The 17,368-nt window shown below is 52.7% G+C and overlaps 1 protein-coding gene across 1 annotated transcript in view; it reads right to left on the bottom strand.

The window, feature by feature from the left end:
- SBF1 (SET binding factor 1) overlaps positions 1 to 17,368 on the bottom strand; it is a 332,728-nt gene that overhangs the window by 261,594 nt on the left and 53,766 nt on the right. The window contains 1 exon segment of the mRNA XM_075598895.1: positions 6,956 to 7,041. Within this exon segment, the coding sequence (XP_075455010.1) occupies positions 6,956 to 7,041 (86 nt within the window).

Genomic DNA, 17,368 nt, shown 5'->3' with positions numbered 1-17,368 from the left:
TTCTCTATTAATTCTCTCACCTCAGACAGCGGGCTTCTCTATTAATACTCTCACCTCCGACAGCGGGCTTCTCTATTAATACTCTCACCTCCGACAGCGGGCTTCTCTATTAATACTCTCACCTCCGACAGCGGGCTTCTCTATTAATACTCTCACCTCCGACAGCGGGCTTCTCTATTAATACTCTCACCCCCGACAGGGGCTTCTCTATTAATACTCTCACCTCCGACAGCGGGCTTCTCTATTAATACTCTCACCTCCGACAGCTTGCTTCTCTATTAATACTCTCACCTCCGCCAGCGGGCTTCTCTATTAATACTCTCACCTCCGACAGCGGGCTTCTCTATTAATACTCTCACCTCCGACAGCGGGATTCTCTATTAATACTCTCACCTCCGACAGCGGGCTTCTCTATTAATACTCTCACCTCCGACAGCGGGCTTCTCTATTAATACTCTCACCTCCGACAGCGGGCTTCTCTATTAATACTCTCACCTCCGACAGCGGGCTTCTCTATTAATACTCTCACCTCCGACAGCGGGCTTCTCTATTTATTAATACTCACACCTCCGATAGCGGGCTTCTCTATTAATACTCTCACCTCCGACAGCGGGATTCTCTATTAATACTCTCACCTCCGACAGCGGGCTTCTCTATTAATACTCTCACCTCCGACAGCGGGCTTCTCTATTAATACTCTCACCTCCGACAGCGGGCTTCTCTATTAATACTCTCACCTCCGACAGCGGGCTTCTCTATTTATTAATACTCACACCTCCGATAGCGTGCTTCTCTATTAATACTCTCGCCTCCGACAGCGGGCTTCTCTATTAATACTCTCACCTCCGACAGCGGGCTTCTCTATTAATACTCTCACCTCCGACAGCGGGCTTCTCTATTTATTAATACTCACACCTCCGATAGCGGGCTTCTCTATTAATACTCTCACCTCCGACAGCGGGCTTCTCTATTAATACTCTCACCTCCGACAGCGGGCTTCTCTATTAATACTCTCACCTCCGACAGCGGGCTTCTCTATTAATACTCTCACCTCCGACAGCGGGATTCTCTATTAATACTCTCACCTCCGACAGCGGGCTTCTCTATTAATACTCTCACCTCCGACAGCGGGCTTCTCTATTAATACTCTCACCTCCGACAGCGGGCTTCTCTATTAATACTCTCACCTCCGACAGCGGGCTTCTCTATTTATTAATACTCACACCTCCGATAGCGGGCTTCTCTATTAATACTCTCGCCTCCGACACTGGGCTTCTCTATTAATACTCTCACCTCCGACAGCGGGCTTCTCTATTAATACTCTCACCTCCGACAGCGGGCTTCTCTATTTATTAATACTCACACCTCCGATAGCGGGCTTCTCTATTAATACTCTCACCTCCGACAGCGGGCTTCTCTATTAATACTCTCACCTCCGACAGCGGGCTTCTCTATTAATACTCTCACCTCCGACAGCGGGCTTCTCTATTAATACTCTCACCTCCGACAGCGGGCTTCTCTATTAATACTCTCACCTCCGACAGCGGGCTTCTTAATTAATACTCTCACCTCCGACAGGGGCTGCTCTATTAATACTCTCACCTCCGACACCGGGCTTCTCTATTAATACTCTCACCTCTGACAGCGGGCTTCTCTATTAATACTCTCACCTCCGACAGCGGGCTTCTCTATTAATACTCTCACCTCCAACAGCGGGCTTCTCTATTAATACTCTCACCTCCGACAGCGGGCTTCTCTATTAATACTCTCACCTCCGACAGCGGGCTTCTCTATTAATACTCTCACCTCCGACAGCGGGCTTCTCTATTAATACTCTCACCTCCGACAGCGGGCTTCTCTATTAATACTCTCACCTCCGACAGCGGGCTTCTCTATTAATACTCTCACCTCCAACAGCGGGCTTCTCTATTAATACTCTCACCTCCGACAGCGGGCTTCTCTATTAATACTCTCACCTCCGACAGGGGCTTCTCTATTAATACTCTCACCTCCGACAGCGGGCTTCTCTATTAATACTCTCACCTCCGACAGCGGGCTTCTCTATTAATACTCTCACCTCCGACAGCGGGCTTCTCTATTAATACTCTCACATCCGACAGCGGGCTTCTCTATTAATACTCTCACCTCCGACAGGGGCTTCTCTATTAATACTCTCACCTCCGACAGCGGGCTTCTCTATTAATACTCTCACCTCCGACAGCGGGCTTCTCTATTAATACTCTCACCTCCGACAGCGGGCTTCTCTATTAATACTCTCACCTCCGACAGCGGGCTTCTCTATTAATACTCTCACCTCCGACAGCGGGCTTCTCTATTAATACTCTCACCTCCGACAGCGGGCTTCTCTATTAATACTCTCACCTCCGACAGCGGGCTTCTCTATTAATACTCTCACCTCCGACAGCGGGCTTCTCTATTAATACTCTCACCTCCGACAGCGGGCTTCTCTATTAATACTCTCACCTCCGACAGCGGGCTTCTCTATTAATACTCTCACCTCCGACAGCGGGCTTCTCTATTAATACTCTCACCTCCGACAGCGGGCTTCTCTATTAATACTCTCACCTCCGACAGCGGGCTTCTCTATTAATACTCTCACCTCCGACAGCGGGCTTCTCTATTAATACTCTCACCTCCGACAGCGGGCTTCTCTATTAATACTCTCACCTCCGACAGCGGGCTTCTCTATTAATACTCTCACCTCCGACAGCGGGCTTCTCTATTAATACTCTCACCTCCGACAGCGGGCTTCTCTATTAATACTCTCACCTCCGACAGCGGGCTTCTCTATTAATACTCTCACCTCCGACAGGGGCTTCCCTATTAATACTCTCACCTCCGACAGCGGGCTTCTCTATTTATTAATACTCACACCTCCGATAGCGGGCTTCTCTATTAATACTCTCACCTCCGACAGCGGGCTTCTCTATTAATACTCTCACCTCCGACAGCGGGCTTCTCTATTAATACTCTCACCTCCGACAGCGGGCTTCTCTATTAATACTCTCACCTCCGACAGGATGCTTCTCTATTAATACTCTCACCTCCGACACCGGGCTTCTCTATTAATACTCTCACCTCCGACAGCTTGCTTCTCTATTAATACTCTCACCTCCGACAGCGGGCTTCTCTATTAATACTCTCACCTCCGACAGCGGGCTTCTCTATTAATACTCTCACCTCAGACAGCGGGCTTCTCTATTAATACTCTCACCTCCGACAGCGGGCTTCTCTATTAATACTCTCACCTCCGACAGCGGGCTTCTCTATTAATACTCTCACCTCCGACAGCGAGCTTCTCTATTAATACTCTCACCTCCGACAGCGGGCTTCTCTATTAATACTCTCACCTCCGACAGGGGCTTCTCTATTAATACTCTCACCTCCGACACCGGGCTTCTCTATTAATACTCTCACCTCCGACAGCGGGCTTCTCTATTAATACTCTCACCTCCGACAGCGGGCTTCTCTATTAATACTCTCACCTCCGACAGCGGGCTTCTCTATTAATACTCTCACCTCCGACAGCGGGCTTCTCTATTAATACTCTCACCTCCGACAGCGGGCTTCTCTATTAATACTCTCACCTCCGACAGCGGGCTTCTCTATTAATACTCTCACCTCCGACAGCGGGTTCTCTATTAATACTCTCACCTCCGACAGCGGGTTCTCTATTAATACTCTCACCTCCGACAGCGGGTTCTCTATTAATACTTTCACCTCCGACAGCGGGCTTCTCTATTAATACTCTCACCTCCGACAGCGGGCTTCTCTATTAATACTCTCACCTCCGACAGCGGGCTTCTCTATTAATACTCTCACCTCCGACAGGGGCTTCTCTATTAATACTCACACCTCATGGACAGCGGGCTTTCCTATTAATACTCTCACCTCCGACAGCGGGCTTCTCTATTAATACTCTCACCTCCGACAGCGGGCTTCTCTATTAATACTCTCACCTCCGACAGCGGGCTTCTCTATTAATACTCTCACCTCCGACAGCGGGCTTCTCTATTAATACTCTCACCTCTGACAGCGGGCTTCTCTATTAATACTCTCACCTCCGACAGCGGGCTTCACTATTAATACTCTCACCTCCGACAGGATCTTCTCTATTAATACTCTCACCTCCGACAGCGGGCTTCTCTATTAATACTCTCACCTCCGACAGCGGGCTTCTCTATTAATACTCTCACCTCCGACAGCGGGCTTCTCTTTTAATACTCTCACCTCCGACAGGGGCTTCTCTATTAATACTCTCACCTCCGACAGCGGGCTTCTCTTTTAATACTCTCACCTCCGACAGGGGCTTCTCTATTAATACTCTCACCTCCGACAGCGGGCTTCTCTTTTAATACTCTCACCTCCGACAGGGGCTTCTCTATTAATACTCACACCTCATGGACAGCGGGCTTTCCTATTAATACTCACATCTGAAGACCAGGGGGCTTCTCTATTAATACTTACCTCCGGCAGGGGCTTCTCTAATACTCACACCTCACGTACAGGGGGGTTCTCTATTAATACTCCCCCTCAGGGGGCTTCTCTATTACTCACACCACATAAACAGCGGGCTTCTCTATTAATACTCGCACATCAGGGACAGGGGGCTTCTCCAATACTCACACCTCAGGGACAGGGGGCTTCTCCAATACTCACACCTCAGGGACAGGGGGCTTCTCTAATACTCACACCTCAGGGACAGGGGGCTTCTCCAATACTCACACCTCAGGGACAGGGGAATTCTCTAATACTCACACCTCAGGGACAGGGGGCTTCTCTAATACTCACACCTCAGGGACAGGGGGTTTCTCTAATACTCACACTTCAGGGACAGGGGGCTTCTCCAATACTCACACCTCAGGGACAGGGGGCTTCTCTAATACTCACACCTCAGGGACAGGGGGCGTCTCTAATACTCACACCTCAGGGACAGGGGAATTCTCTATTACTCACACCACAGGGACAGGGGGCTTCGCTAATACTCACACCTCAGGGACAGGGGGCTTCTCTAATACTCACACCTCAGGGACAGGGGGCTTCTCCAATACTCATACCTCAGGGACAAGGGGCTTCTCTAATACTCACACCTCAGGGACAGGGGGCTTCTCCAATACTCACACCTCAGGGACAGGGGGCTTCTCTAATACTCACACCTCAGGGACAGGGGGCTTCTCTAATACTCACACCTCAGGGACAGGGGGCTTCTCTAATACTCACACATCAGGGACAGGGGGCTTCTCTAATACTCACACCTCAGGGACAGGGGGCTTCACTAATACTCACACATCAGGGACAGGGGGCGTCTAATACTCATACCTCAGGGACAGGGGGCTTCCCTAATACTCACACCTCACGGACAGGGGGCTTTTCCAATACTCACACATCAGGGACAGGGGGCTTCTCTAATACTCACACATCAGGGACAGGGGGCATCCCTAATACTCACACCTCGGGGACAGGGGACCTCTCTAATACTCACACATCAGGGACAGGGGGCATCCCTAATACTCACACCTTAGGGACAGGGGGCTTCTCTAATACTCACACCTCAGGGACAGGGGAATTCTCTATTACTCACACCACAGGGACAGGGGGCTTCTCTAATACTCACACCTCAGGGACAGGGGACCTCTCTAATACTCACACCTCAGGGACAGGGGGCTTCTCTAATACTCACACCTCAGGGACAGGTGGCTTCTCCAATACTCACACCTCAGGGACAGGGGGCTTCTCTAATACTCGCACCTCAGGGACAGGGGGCTTCTCCAATACTCACACCTCAGAGATAGGGGCCTTCTCTAATACTCGCACCTCAGGGACAGGGGGCATCTATAATACTCACACCTCAGGGACAGGGGGCTTCTCTAATACTCACACCTCAGGGACAGGGGGCTTCTCTAATACTCACACCTCAGGGACAGGGGGCTTCCCTAATACTCATACCTCAGAGACAGGGGGCTTCTCTAATACTCACACCTCAGGGACAGGGGGCTTCTCTAATACTCACACCTCAGGTACAGGGGGCTTCTCTAATACTCACACCTCAGGGACAGGGGGCTTCTCTAATACTCACACCTCAGGGACAGGGGGCTTCTCTAATACTCGCACCTCAGGGACAGGGGGCTTCTCTGAAACTCATACCTCAGAGACAGGGGGCTTCTCTAATACTCACACCTCAGGGACAGGGGGCTTCTCTATTAATACCCACACCTCAGGGGCAGGAGGCTTCTGTATTAATACTCCCACCTCAGGGGGCTTCTCTATTACTCACACCTCAGAGGCAGGGGGCTTCTCTAATACTCACACCTCAGAGGCAGGGGGCTTCTCTATTACTCACACCTCAGGGACACAGGGCTTCTCTAATACTCACACCTCAGGGACAGGGGGCTTCTCTAATACTCACACCTCAGGGACAGGGGGCTTCTCTAATACTCGCACCTCAGGGGGCTTCTCTAATACTCGCACCTCAGAGACAGGGGGCTCCCCTATTAATACTCACATCTCCAGTACAGGGGGCTTCTCTATTAATACTCACACCTCAGAGGCAGGGGGCTTCTCTAATACTCACACCTCAGAGGCAGGGGGCTTCTCTATTACTCACACCTCAGGGGCAGGAGGCTTCAGTATTAATACTCCCACCTCAGGTGGCTTCTCTATTACTCACACCTCAGAGGCAGGGGGCTTCTCTAATACTCACACCTCAGGGGCAGGAGGCTTCTGTATTAATACTCCCACCTTAGGGGGCTTCTCTAATACTCACACCTCAGGGACAGGGGGCTTCTCTAATACTCACACCTCAGGGACAGGGGGCTTCTCTAATACTCGCACCTCAGAGACAGTGGGCTCCCCTATTAATACACACATCTCCAGTACAGGAGGCTTCTGTATAAATACTCACACCTCAGAGGCAGGGGGCTTCTCTAATACTCACCAGTTCGACGCCCTGTGGGAAGGGATTGTCCTCCCAATCTTTCTCTGGGAACCGCTGCAGGATGCAGCCCTGCCCCGTCCCGCTGCCTGTGTGGGAAGAAGAGACTTAAAGGCTGCTCGATAATGCCCCCCCATCTACCGGGAGGCCCCCCCCATAACTACAGCTCATCCTTTAAAGGCTAAGCCACCCCATGCGCCAGAGTACTAATGGCAGCGACATGTTTAATTTACTGCAGGTTTTAAAAGGGACAAGCAGGATGAGGTTTTTTTCCTCCTGTCATTAAAATGCGCACAAGAACCAAATGTTTTGACACCTATGCGCTGGGTCACTTTCCTATGCAAGCTTCAAAGGTCAAATGCTGGGCCCGCGCCTGTAAGTCTCTCTGGAAGTTGCATATCAAAGACCCAGTCAGGTGGGTGTGAATTGGCCAGATGGCTGCTAAATAGGAAGTCCTGTTGACCCATCTGACCTGGCTCATCCCCTGAGTTTCCCTCCCAGCCTGAGAGGGGCCAGGTAAAGAGGGGAGTGTAACTATGCTAAGTAGCCAAGGTGGCATTGTCGCACAGACTCTGTATGAACAGGAAATCCCTAGAGTGCCCACTCTCCAAACTATGGGCAAGTAGGTGATTGGGGAATGATTACTTTCCCACGAGGGGGATTGGGTGGGTATGTTGGAGATAGGCTTTCAAACCCTATATACAGTACATGCCACCCAGGCTATCCCCATTGTCTTTCGTTTTTCATTCTACCATGTGAGCGGATTTCCAACACGCTTCCAACAGCGGAGAAGAGCAGTAGCACATTCCTGGAACGCAAAGAGTCTTATCACATCGGAATCAAGGACAGAACTCTGCGTTAGGACACTGTGATTGCTGGGGGTTATCTATCAGACCCCAACGGACCGGAAAAGACTTGGCACTCTCACAGAAGGATTGGGCTGTCAATTTGCGCCCTTGCAAAAGGACTACATTTTAAAGGACAATCTTCTGGTGCTTTGCACCTTTCTGGACATTAAATCCCGTTTCTCCGTTCAGTAAGTGTTTTTATGAAGTGTATTCTAAGGTTGTCGTGTGTCTGTCTAGTAAGGAAATAAATGACAATTTATTTTGCTCAACTTGGATGCTCAATTTAAACCCAAAATATAAATGTGTTGATAATAGTTGTGGCCATCGTCACATGTACTAATGGCAGCGACATGTTTAATGGGTCACATCTGCGCGACTGGCGCCCCAAATCTGACACATAAGTACATATATTGCAGGAAACCTGGGGTTTGCTGAAAATAGAACATACAATTTCTGCCAGGCAGACATTTTAGGAACCAGCTTTTTGTTAGGCGAACTTTCCCCACTGAGCTGCATGGCTTCACACACACGCACACACAGACGCTCAGACACACACTCGCACAGACGCGCACAGACGCACACCCACTCGCACAGGCGCTCAGACACACACTCGCACAGACGCACACACTCGCACAGACACATAAAAATATTGTTTTTATTGTAACCAAAAGTTTAGCCTGGGGGAATCACATTTAAAACACTTTTTAGGCTGTCCCCAATAAAAACATCGCCCGCGATCCCTTACAATATATATGGCGTTTGGGAGGTGACATGTCACACTGTGTGTGTACCTGAGCTTAACTTTAAACTTGTAGCCCCCATTCCAGAAACCTTCAGCATCCATACTTTTCACTGGACCGGGCTGAACATCGCACTGTCTTTGCAGCCAAAACGTATATCTTCTACCGCTACAGTCTCAATATCAAAGATAATATTCACTTCCACGGTCACAGGGCGAGATACCTGGATAACTTTAAAGAATTCCCTTCTGGATTATCCTTCACTTCTCTGTAACGAAACCAGAATTTTTCTAGCCCTTCTGGTGTCTTAAAGCTGACTTCATAGTTTCTGCTATTAGGAGCATGTAACAAAGCATAAACCTCACTGGGTCGGAAGCCAAGAGAAACTTTGATCAAGTCTTTTCCTATGACAAATCTGTCCGGTATAGGAACCACATCACCCCAATAATGCAGTCTGACAACGTTCCTGCGCTTTCTGGCATCATCAAATGACATATAAGATGTACCTGGGCGTCTTGTACTCTATGCTGACTGCTGGGGGGGAGCTGGCTCAGCCGCTCCTGTTGGTTTTGCTGCTGTTCCTGCTTCAGCTAAGGACTTTGCCTTTGCCGCTACTGTTTCTGCTAAGGGCTTTGATGCTGCTGCAGGCTGTATGGATTTCTCTCCCATTTTAGGAATCTCCATTTCTTGCGCCTCAAAAGCCTCTACTGCTTCAGCGTTCTCCACTGCTTCAGCCATTTCCACTTCAGACACATCTTCCTGTGCCTGGGCTGTTTGCTGCTCTGTCTAAGGTGTATTGCCAGCACTATTCAGGCTCTCATCCTGGGCTGTTCGCTGTGTGTCTGCCTTGGGTGTGGCTGCTAATTCCTGCACCTGTCTGCTACCCTCAGCTGCTGGTAGTGTCTCTGTGTCAGGTACAGTTGTATGCAGAGTTTCTATATCAGGTACAGTTGTATACAGGGTCACTGTGTCAGGTGCAGTTGCTTGCGGGGTCTCTATGTCAAGTGTTGCTGCAGTTGCCTGTGCATTAGTGTGTATGTCCTTACAAATTTGTGGGATAACAAATTTCTGTGACCCCAAGTCTCCTTTTCTCATGTTCTGCCTGCCTTTTACTCCTGGCTTCATTAAACCTTGAGCTGGTTTTAGCCGCAGTTTTCTTACCCATCTGGATCTGAGTACTTTCAGTATTCACCATTTCAGCTTCTTTCTGTCCAACATTTTCATTCATCTCTTTTTCCATATTTTCTGACTCTTTCTTTTGCAAAAGTTTCTGCACTTTAGCTTCCAGTGAAACTTTCTTATCCGCATTCAGATTAGCTTGAGACCTGGATCCCACTCCTCTCCCTCCCCCAGGGTCTGCCGCCATCTTGGCTAACGGCTCCTCCCCTTCCTGTGTGTGAGGGGGAGGCTGGCACTGCCGCTGCCCGCGCTGTACCTGTGCTGTGTATACATGGTGTATGAGTGTGTGTGAGGGGGAGGCTGGCACTGCCGCTGCCCGCGCTGTGTATACATGGTGTAAGAGTGTGTGTGAGGGGGAGGCTGGCACTGCCGCTGCCCACGCTGTACCTGTGCTGTGTATACATGGTGTATGAGCGTGTGTGAGGGGGAGGCTGGCACTGCCGCTGCCCGCGCTGTACCTGTGCTGTGTATACATGGTGTATGAGCGTGTGTGAGGTGGAGGCTGGTACTGCCGCTGCCCGCGCTGTACCTGTGCTGTGTATACATGGCATGGTGTGTGAGGGGAAGGCTGGCACTGCCGCGCTGTACCTGTGCTGTGTATACATGGTGTATGAGTGTGTGTGAGGGGGAGGCTGGCACTGCCGCTGCCCGCGCTGTGTATACATGGTGTAGTAGTGTGTGTGTGAGAGGGGGAGGCTGGCACTGCCGCTGCACCCATGCTGTGTATACATGGTGTATGAGTGTGTGTGAGGGGGAGGCTGGCACTGCCGCTGCCCGCGCTGTACCTGTGCTGTGTATAAATGGTGTATGAGAGTGTGTGAGGGGGAGGCTGGCACTGCCGCTGCCCGCGCTGTACCTGTGCTGTGTATAAATGGTGTATGAGCGTGTGTGAGGGGGAGGCTGGCACTGCCGCTGCCCGTGCTGTACCTGTGCTGTGTATACATGGTGTATGAGAGTGTGTGAGGGGGAGGCTGGCACTGCCGCTGCCCGCGCTGTACCTGTGCTGTGTATACTTGGTGTATGAGCGTGTGTGAGGGGGAGGCTGGCACTGCCGCTGCCCGCGCTGTACCTGTGCTGTGTATGAGTGTGTGTGAGGGGGAGGCTGGCACTGCCGCTGCCCGTGCTGTACCTGTGCTGTGTATACATGGTGTATGAGAGTGTGTGAGGGGGAGGCTGGCACTGCCGCTGCCCGCGCTGTACCTGTGCTGTGTATACTTGGTGTATGAGCGTGTGTGAGGGGGAGGCTGGCACTGCCGCTGCCCGCGCTGTACCTGTGCTGTGTATACTTGGTGTATGAGCGTGTGTGAGGGGGAGGCTGGCACTGCCGCTGCCCGAGCTGTACCTGTGCTGTGTATACATGGTGTAATAGTGTGTGTGAGGGGGAGGCTGGCACTGCCGCTGCCCGCGCTGTACCTGTGCTGTGTATACATGGTGTAGTAGTGTGTGTGAGGGGGAGGCTGGCACTGCCGCTGCCCGCCCTGTACCTGTGCTGTGTATACATGGTGTAATAGTGTGTGTGAGGGAGAGGCTGGCACTGCCGCTGCCCGCGCTGTACCTGTGCTGTGTATACATGGTGTATGAGCATGTGTGAGGGGGAGGCTGGCACTGCCGCTGCCCGCGCTGTACCTGTGCTGTGTATACATGGTGTATGAGCGTGTGTAAGGGGGAGGTTGGCACTGCCGCTGCCCGCCCTGTACCTGTGCTGTGTATACATGGTGTATGAGAGTGTGTGAGGGGGAGGCTGGCACTGCCGCTGCCCGCGCTGTACCTGTGCTGTGTATACATGGTGTATGAGCGTGTGTAAGGGGGAGGCTGGCACTGCCGCTGCCCGCGCTGTACCTGTGCTGTGTATACTTGGTGTATGAGCGTGTGTGAGGGGGAGGCTGGCACTGCCGCTGCCCGCGCTGTACCTGTGCTGTGTATACATGGTGTAATAGTGTGTGTGAGGGGGAGGCTGGCACTGCCGCTGCCCGCGCTGTACCTGTGCTGTGTATACATGGTGTAGTAGTGTGTGTGAGGGGGAGGCTGGCACTGCCGCTGCCCGCGCTGTACCTGTGCTGTGTATACATGGTGTAGTAGTGTGAGTGAGGGGGAGGCTGGCACTGCCGCTGCCCGCGCTGTACCTGTGCTGTGTATACATGGTGTAATAGTGTGTGTGAGGGGGAGGCTGGCACTGCCGCTGCCCGCGCCGTACCTGTGAGGGGGAGGCTGGCACTGCCGCTGCCCGCGCCGTACCCATGCTGTGTATACATGGTGTAATAGTGTGTGTGAGGGGGAGGCTGGCACTGCCCGCGCTGTACCTGTGCTGTGTATACATGGTGTAATAGTGTGTGTGAGGGGGAGGCTGGCACTGCCGCTGCCCGCGCTGTACCTGTGCTGTGTATACATGATGTATGAGCGTGTGTGAGGGGGAGGCTGGCACTGCCGCTGCCCGCGCTGTACCTGTGCTGTGTATACATGGTGTATGAGCGTGTGTGAGGGGGAGGCTGGCACTGCCGCTGCCCGCACTGTACCTGTGAGGGGGAGGCTGGCACTGCCGCTGCCCGCGCTGTACCTGTGCTGTGTATACATGGTGTATGAGCGTGTGTAAGGGGGAGGCTGGCACTGCCGCTGCCCGCGCTGTACCTGTGCTGTGTATACATGGTGTATGAGCGTGTGTGAGGGGGAGGCTGGCACTGCCGCTGCCCGCGCTGTACCTGTGCTGTGTATACATGGTGTATGAGCGTGTGTGAGGGGGAGGCTGGCACTGCCGCTGCCCGCGCTGTACCTGTGAGGGGGAGGCTGGCACTGCCGCTGCCCGCGCCGTACCTGTGCTGTGTATACATGGTGTAATAGTGTGTGTGAGGGGGAGGCTGGCACTGCCGCTGCCCGCGCCGTACCTGTGCTGTGTATACATGGTGTAATAGTGTGTGTGAGGGATTGAAGGGTCGCCTCAGGTGGGAGGATAAACCACAGATGGTGGGGTGTTTTACAAAGGGAATGAAAGCTGTGAGCAGAGCGCCACTCACTTAGGGAGGGAGCGGGCACATCAGAGTGTGAACTCACACTCACATTGACTCAGTGATAATATGATTTCAGTGTCTGATGAAAACAGCTCATAACACCAAGAAAAGGATCAGGTAGGGGATCATCGCTCCGAAGCCAAACTGTACTAACTGCAGCGGCATGGTGAAGGGGACAGTCCCGAGAAGGATCAAATACTGAAACACAGTACTGCCCGCTCCTCTCCTGCGCTGATACATACAGTACTGCCCGCTCCTCTCCTGCGCTGATAAATACAGTACTGCCCGCTTCCCCTCCTGCGCTGATACATACAGTACTGCCCGCTCCTCTCCTGAACTGATACATACAGTACTGCCCGCTCCTCTCCTGCGCTGATACATACAGTACTGCCCGCTCCTCTCCTGCGCTGATACATACAGTACTGCCCGCTCCTCTCCTGCGCTGATACATACAGTACTGCCCGCTCCTCTCCTGCGCTGATACATACAGTACTGCCCGCTCCTCTCCTGCGCTGATACATACAGTACTGCCCGCTCCTCTCCTGCGCTGATACATACAGTACTGCCCGCTCCTCTCCTGCGCTGATACATACAGTACTGCCCGCTCCTCTCCTGCGCTGATACATACAGTACTGCCCGCTCCTCTCCTGCGCTGATAAATACAGTACTGCCCGCTCCTCTCCTGCGCTGATAAATACAGTACTGCCCGCTCCTCTCCTGCGCTGATACATACAGTACTGCCCGCTCCTCTCCTGCGCTGATATATACAGTACTGCCCGCTCCTCTCCTGCGCTGATACATACAGTACTGCCCGCTCCTCTCCTGCGCTGTTACATACAGTACTGCCCGCTCCTCTCCTGCGCTGATAAATACAGTACTGCCCGCTCCCCTCCTGCGCTGATAAATACAGTACTGCCCGCTCCTCTCCTGCGCTGATAAATACAGTACTGCCCGCTCCCCTCCTGCGCTGATACATACAGTACTGCCCGCTCCTCTCCTGCGCTGATACATACAGTACTGCCCGCTCCTCTCCTGCGCTGATACATACAGTACTGCCCGCTCCTCTCCTGCGCTGTTACATACAGTACTGCCCGCTCCCCTCCTGCGCTGATACATACAGTACTGCCCGCTCCCCTCCTGCGCTGATAAAGACAGTACTGCCCGCTCCTCTCCTGCGCTGATACATACAGTACTGCCCGCTCCTCTCCTGCGCTGATACATACAGTACTGCACGCTCCTCTCCTGCGCTGATACATACAGTACTGCCCGCTCCTCTCCTGCGCTGATACATACAGTACTGCCCGCTCCTCTCCTGCGCTGATACATACAGTACTGCCCGCTCCTCTCCTGCGCTGATACATACAGTACTGCCCGCTCCTCTCCTGCGCTGATAAATACAGTACTGCCCGCTCCTCTCCTGCGCTGATAAATACAGTACTGCCCGCTCCTCTCCTGCGCTGATACATACAGTACTGCCCGCTCCTCTCCTGAGCTGATATATACAGTACTGCCCGCTCCTCTCCTGCACTGATACATACAGTACTGCCCGCTCCTCTCCTGCGCTGTTACATACAGTACTGCCCGCTCCTCTCCTGCGCTGATAAATACAGTACTGCCCGCTCCCCTCCTGCGCTGATAAATACAGTACTGCCCGCTCCTCTCCTGCGCTGATAAATACAGTACTGCCTGCTCCTCTCCTGCACTGATACATACAGTACTGCCCGCTCCCCTCCTGCGCTGATACATACAGTACTGCCCGCTCCTCTCCTGCGCTGATACATACAGTACTGCCCGCTCCTCTCCTGCGCTGATACATACAGTACTGCCCGCTCCTCTCCTGCGCTGTTACATACAGTACTGCCCGCTCCCCTCCTGCGCTGATACATACAGTACTGCCCGCTCCTCTCCTGCGCTGATACATACAGTACTGCCCGCTCCTCTCCTGCGCTGATACATACAGTACTGCCCGCTCCTCTCCTGCTCTGATAAAGACAGTACTGCCCACTCCTCTCCTGCGCTGATACATACAGTACTGCCCGCTCCTCTCCTGCGCTGATACATACAGTACTGCCCGCTCCTCTCCTGCACTGATACATACAGTACTGCCCGCTCCTCTCCTGCGCTGATAAATACAGTACTGCCCGCTCCTCTCCTGCGCTGATACATACAGTACTGCCCGCTCCTCTCCTGCGCTGATAAATACAGTACTGCCCGCTCCTCTACTGCGCTGATAAATACAGTACTGCCGCTCCTCTCCTGCGCTGATACATACAGTACTGCACGCTCCTCTCCTGCGCTGATACATACAGTACTGCCTGCTCCCATCCTGCGCTGATAAATACAGTACTGCCCGCTCCTCTCCTGTGCTGATACATACAGTACTGCCCGCTCCTCTCCTGCGCTGATACATACAGTACTGCCTGCTCCCCTCCTGCGCTGATAAATACAGTACTGCCCGCTCCTCTCCTGTGCTGATATATACAGTACTGCCCGCTCCTCTCCTGCGCTGATACATACAGTACTGCCCGCTCCTCTCCTGCGCTGATACATACAGTACTGCCCGCTCCTCTCCTGCGCTGATACATACAGTACTGCCCGCTCCTCTCCTGCGCTGATAAAGACAGTACTGCCCGCTCCTCTCCTGCGCTGATACATACAGTACTGCCCGCTCCTCTCCTGCGCTGATAAATACAGTACTGCCCGCTCCTCTCCTGCGCTGATACATACAGTACTGCCCGCTCCTCTCCTGCGCTGATACATACAGTACTGCCCGCTCCTCTCCTGCGCTGATAAATACAGTACTGCCCGCTCCTCTCCTGCGCTGATAAATACAATACTGCCCGCTCCTCTCCTGCGCTGATACATACAGTACTGCCCGCTCCTCTCCTGTGCTGATACATACAGTACTGCCCGCTCCGCTCCTGTGCTGATACATACAGTACTGCCCGCTCCTCTCCTGCGCTGATAAATACAGTACTGCCCGCTCCTCTCCTGTGCTGATAAATACAGTACTGCTCGCTCCTCTCCCGCGCTGATAAATACAGTACTGCCCGCACCTCTCCTGCGCTGATACATACAGTACTGCCCGCTCCTCTCCTGTGCTGATAAATACAGTACTGCCTGCTCCTCTCCTGTGCTGATAAATACAGTACTGCCCGCTCCTCTCCTGCACTGATACATACAGTACTGCACGCTCCTCTCCTGCACTGATACATACAGTACTGCCCGCTCCTCTCCTGCGCTGATACATACAGTACTGCCTGCTCCTCTCCTGCACTGATACATACAGTACTGCCTGCTCCTCTCCTGCGCTGATACATACAGTACTGGCTGCTCCTCTCCTGCACTGATACATACAGTACTGCCTGCTCCTCTCCTGCGCTGATACATACAGTACTGCCCGCTCCTCTCCTGTGCTGATACATACAGTACTGCCCGCTCCTCTCCTGCGCTGATACATACAGTACTGCCCGCTCCTCTCCTGCACTGATACATACAGTACTGCACGCTCCTCTCCTGCACTGATACATACAGTACTGCCCGCTCCTCTCCTGCACTGATACATACAGTACTGCCCGCTCCTCTCCTGCGCTGATAAATACAGTACTGCCCGCTCCTCTCCTGCGCTGATAAATACAATACTGCCCGCTCCTCTCCTGCGCTGATACATACAGTACTGCCCGCTCCTCTCCTGCGCTGATAAATACAGTACTGCCCGCTCCTCTCCTGCGCTGATACATACAGTACTGCCCGCTCCTCTCCTGCCCGCTCCTCTCCTGTGCTGATACATACAGTACTGCCCGCTCCTCTCCTGCGCTGATAAATACAGTACTGCCCGCTCCTCTCCAGCGCTGATAAATACAGTACTGCCCGCTCCTCTCCTGCGCTGATAAATACAATACTGCCCGCTCCTCTCCTGCGCTGATACATACAGTACTGCCCGCTCCTCTCCTGTGCTGATACATACAGTACTGCCTGCTCCTCTCCTGTGCTGATACATACAGTACTGCCCGCTCCTCTCCTGTGCTGATAAATACAGTACTGCTCGCTCCTCTCCCGCGCTGATAAATACAGTACTGCCCGCTCCTCTCCTGTGCTGATACATACAGTACTGCCCGCTCCTCTCCTGTGCTGATACATACAGTACTGCCCGCTCCTCTCCTGCGCTGATAAATACAGTACTGCCCGCTCCTCTCCTGCGCTGATAAATACAGTACTGCCCGCTCCTCTCCTGCGCTGATAAATACAATACTGCCCGCTCCTCTCCTGCGCTGATACATACAGTACTGCCCGCTCCTCTCCTGTGCTGATACATACAGTACTGCCTGCTCCTCTCCTGTGCTGATACATACAGTACTGCCTGCTCCTCTCCTGTGCTGATAAATACAGTACTGCTCGCTCCTCTCCCGCGCTGATAAATACAGTACTGCCCGCTCCTCTCCTGCACTGATAAATACAGTACTGCCCGCTCCCTTCCTGTGCTGATATATACAGTACTGCCCGCACCTCTCCTGCGCTGATACATACAGTACTGCCCGCTCCTCTCCTGTGCTGATAAATACAGTACTGCCTGCTCCTCTCCTGTGCTGATAAATACAGTACTGCCCGCTCCTCTCCTGCGCTGATACATACAGTACTGCCCGCTCC

The sequence above is a fragment of the Ascaphus truei genome, chromosome 5, assembly GCF_040206685.1.
Source record: "Ascaphus truei isolate aAscTru1 chromosome 5, aAscTru1.hap1, whole genome shotgun sequence".
Taxonomy (NCBI): Eukaryota; Metazoa; Chordata; class Amphibia; order Anura; family Ascaphidae; genus Ascaphus; species Ascaphus truei.
Note: the sequence above shows the minus strand (reverse complement) of the source record. Positions and strands in the feature narration are given on the sequence as shown.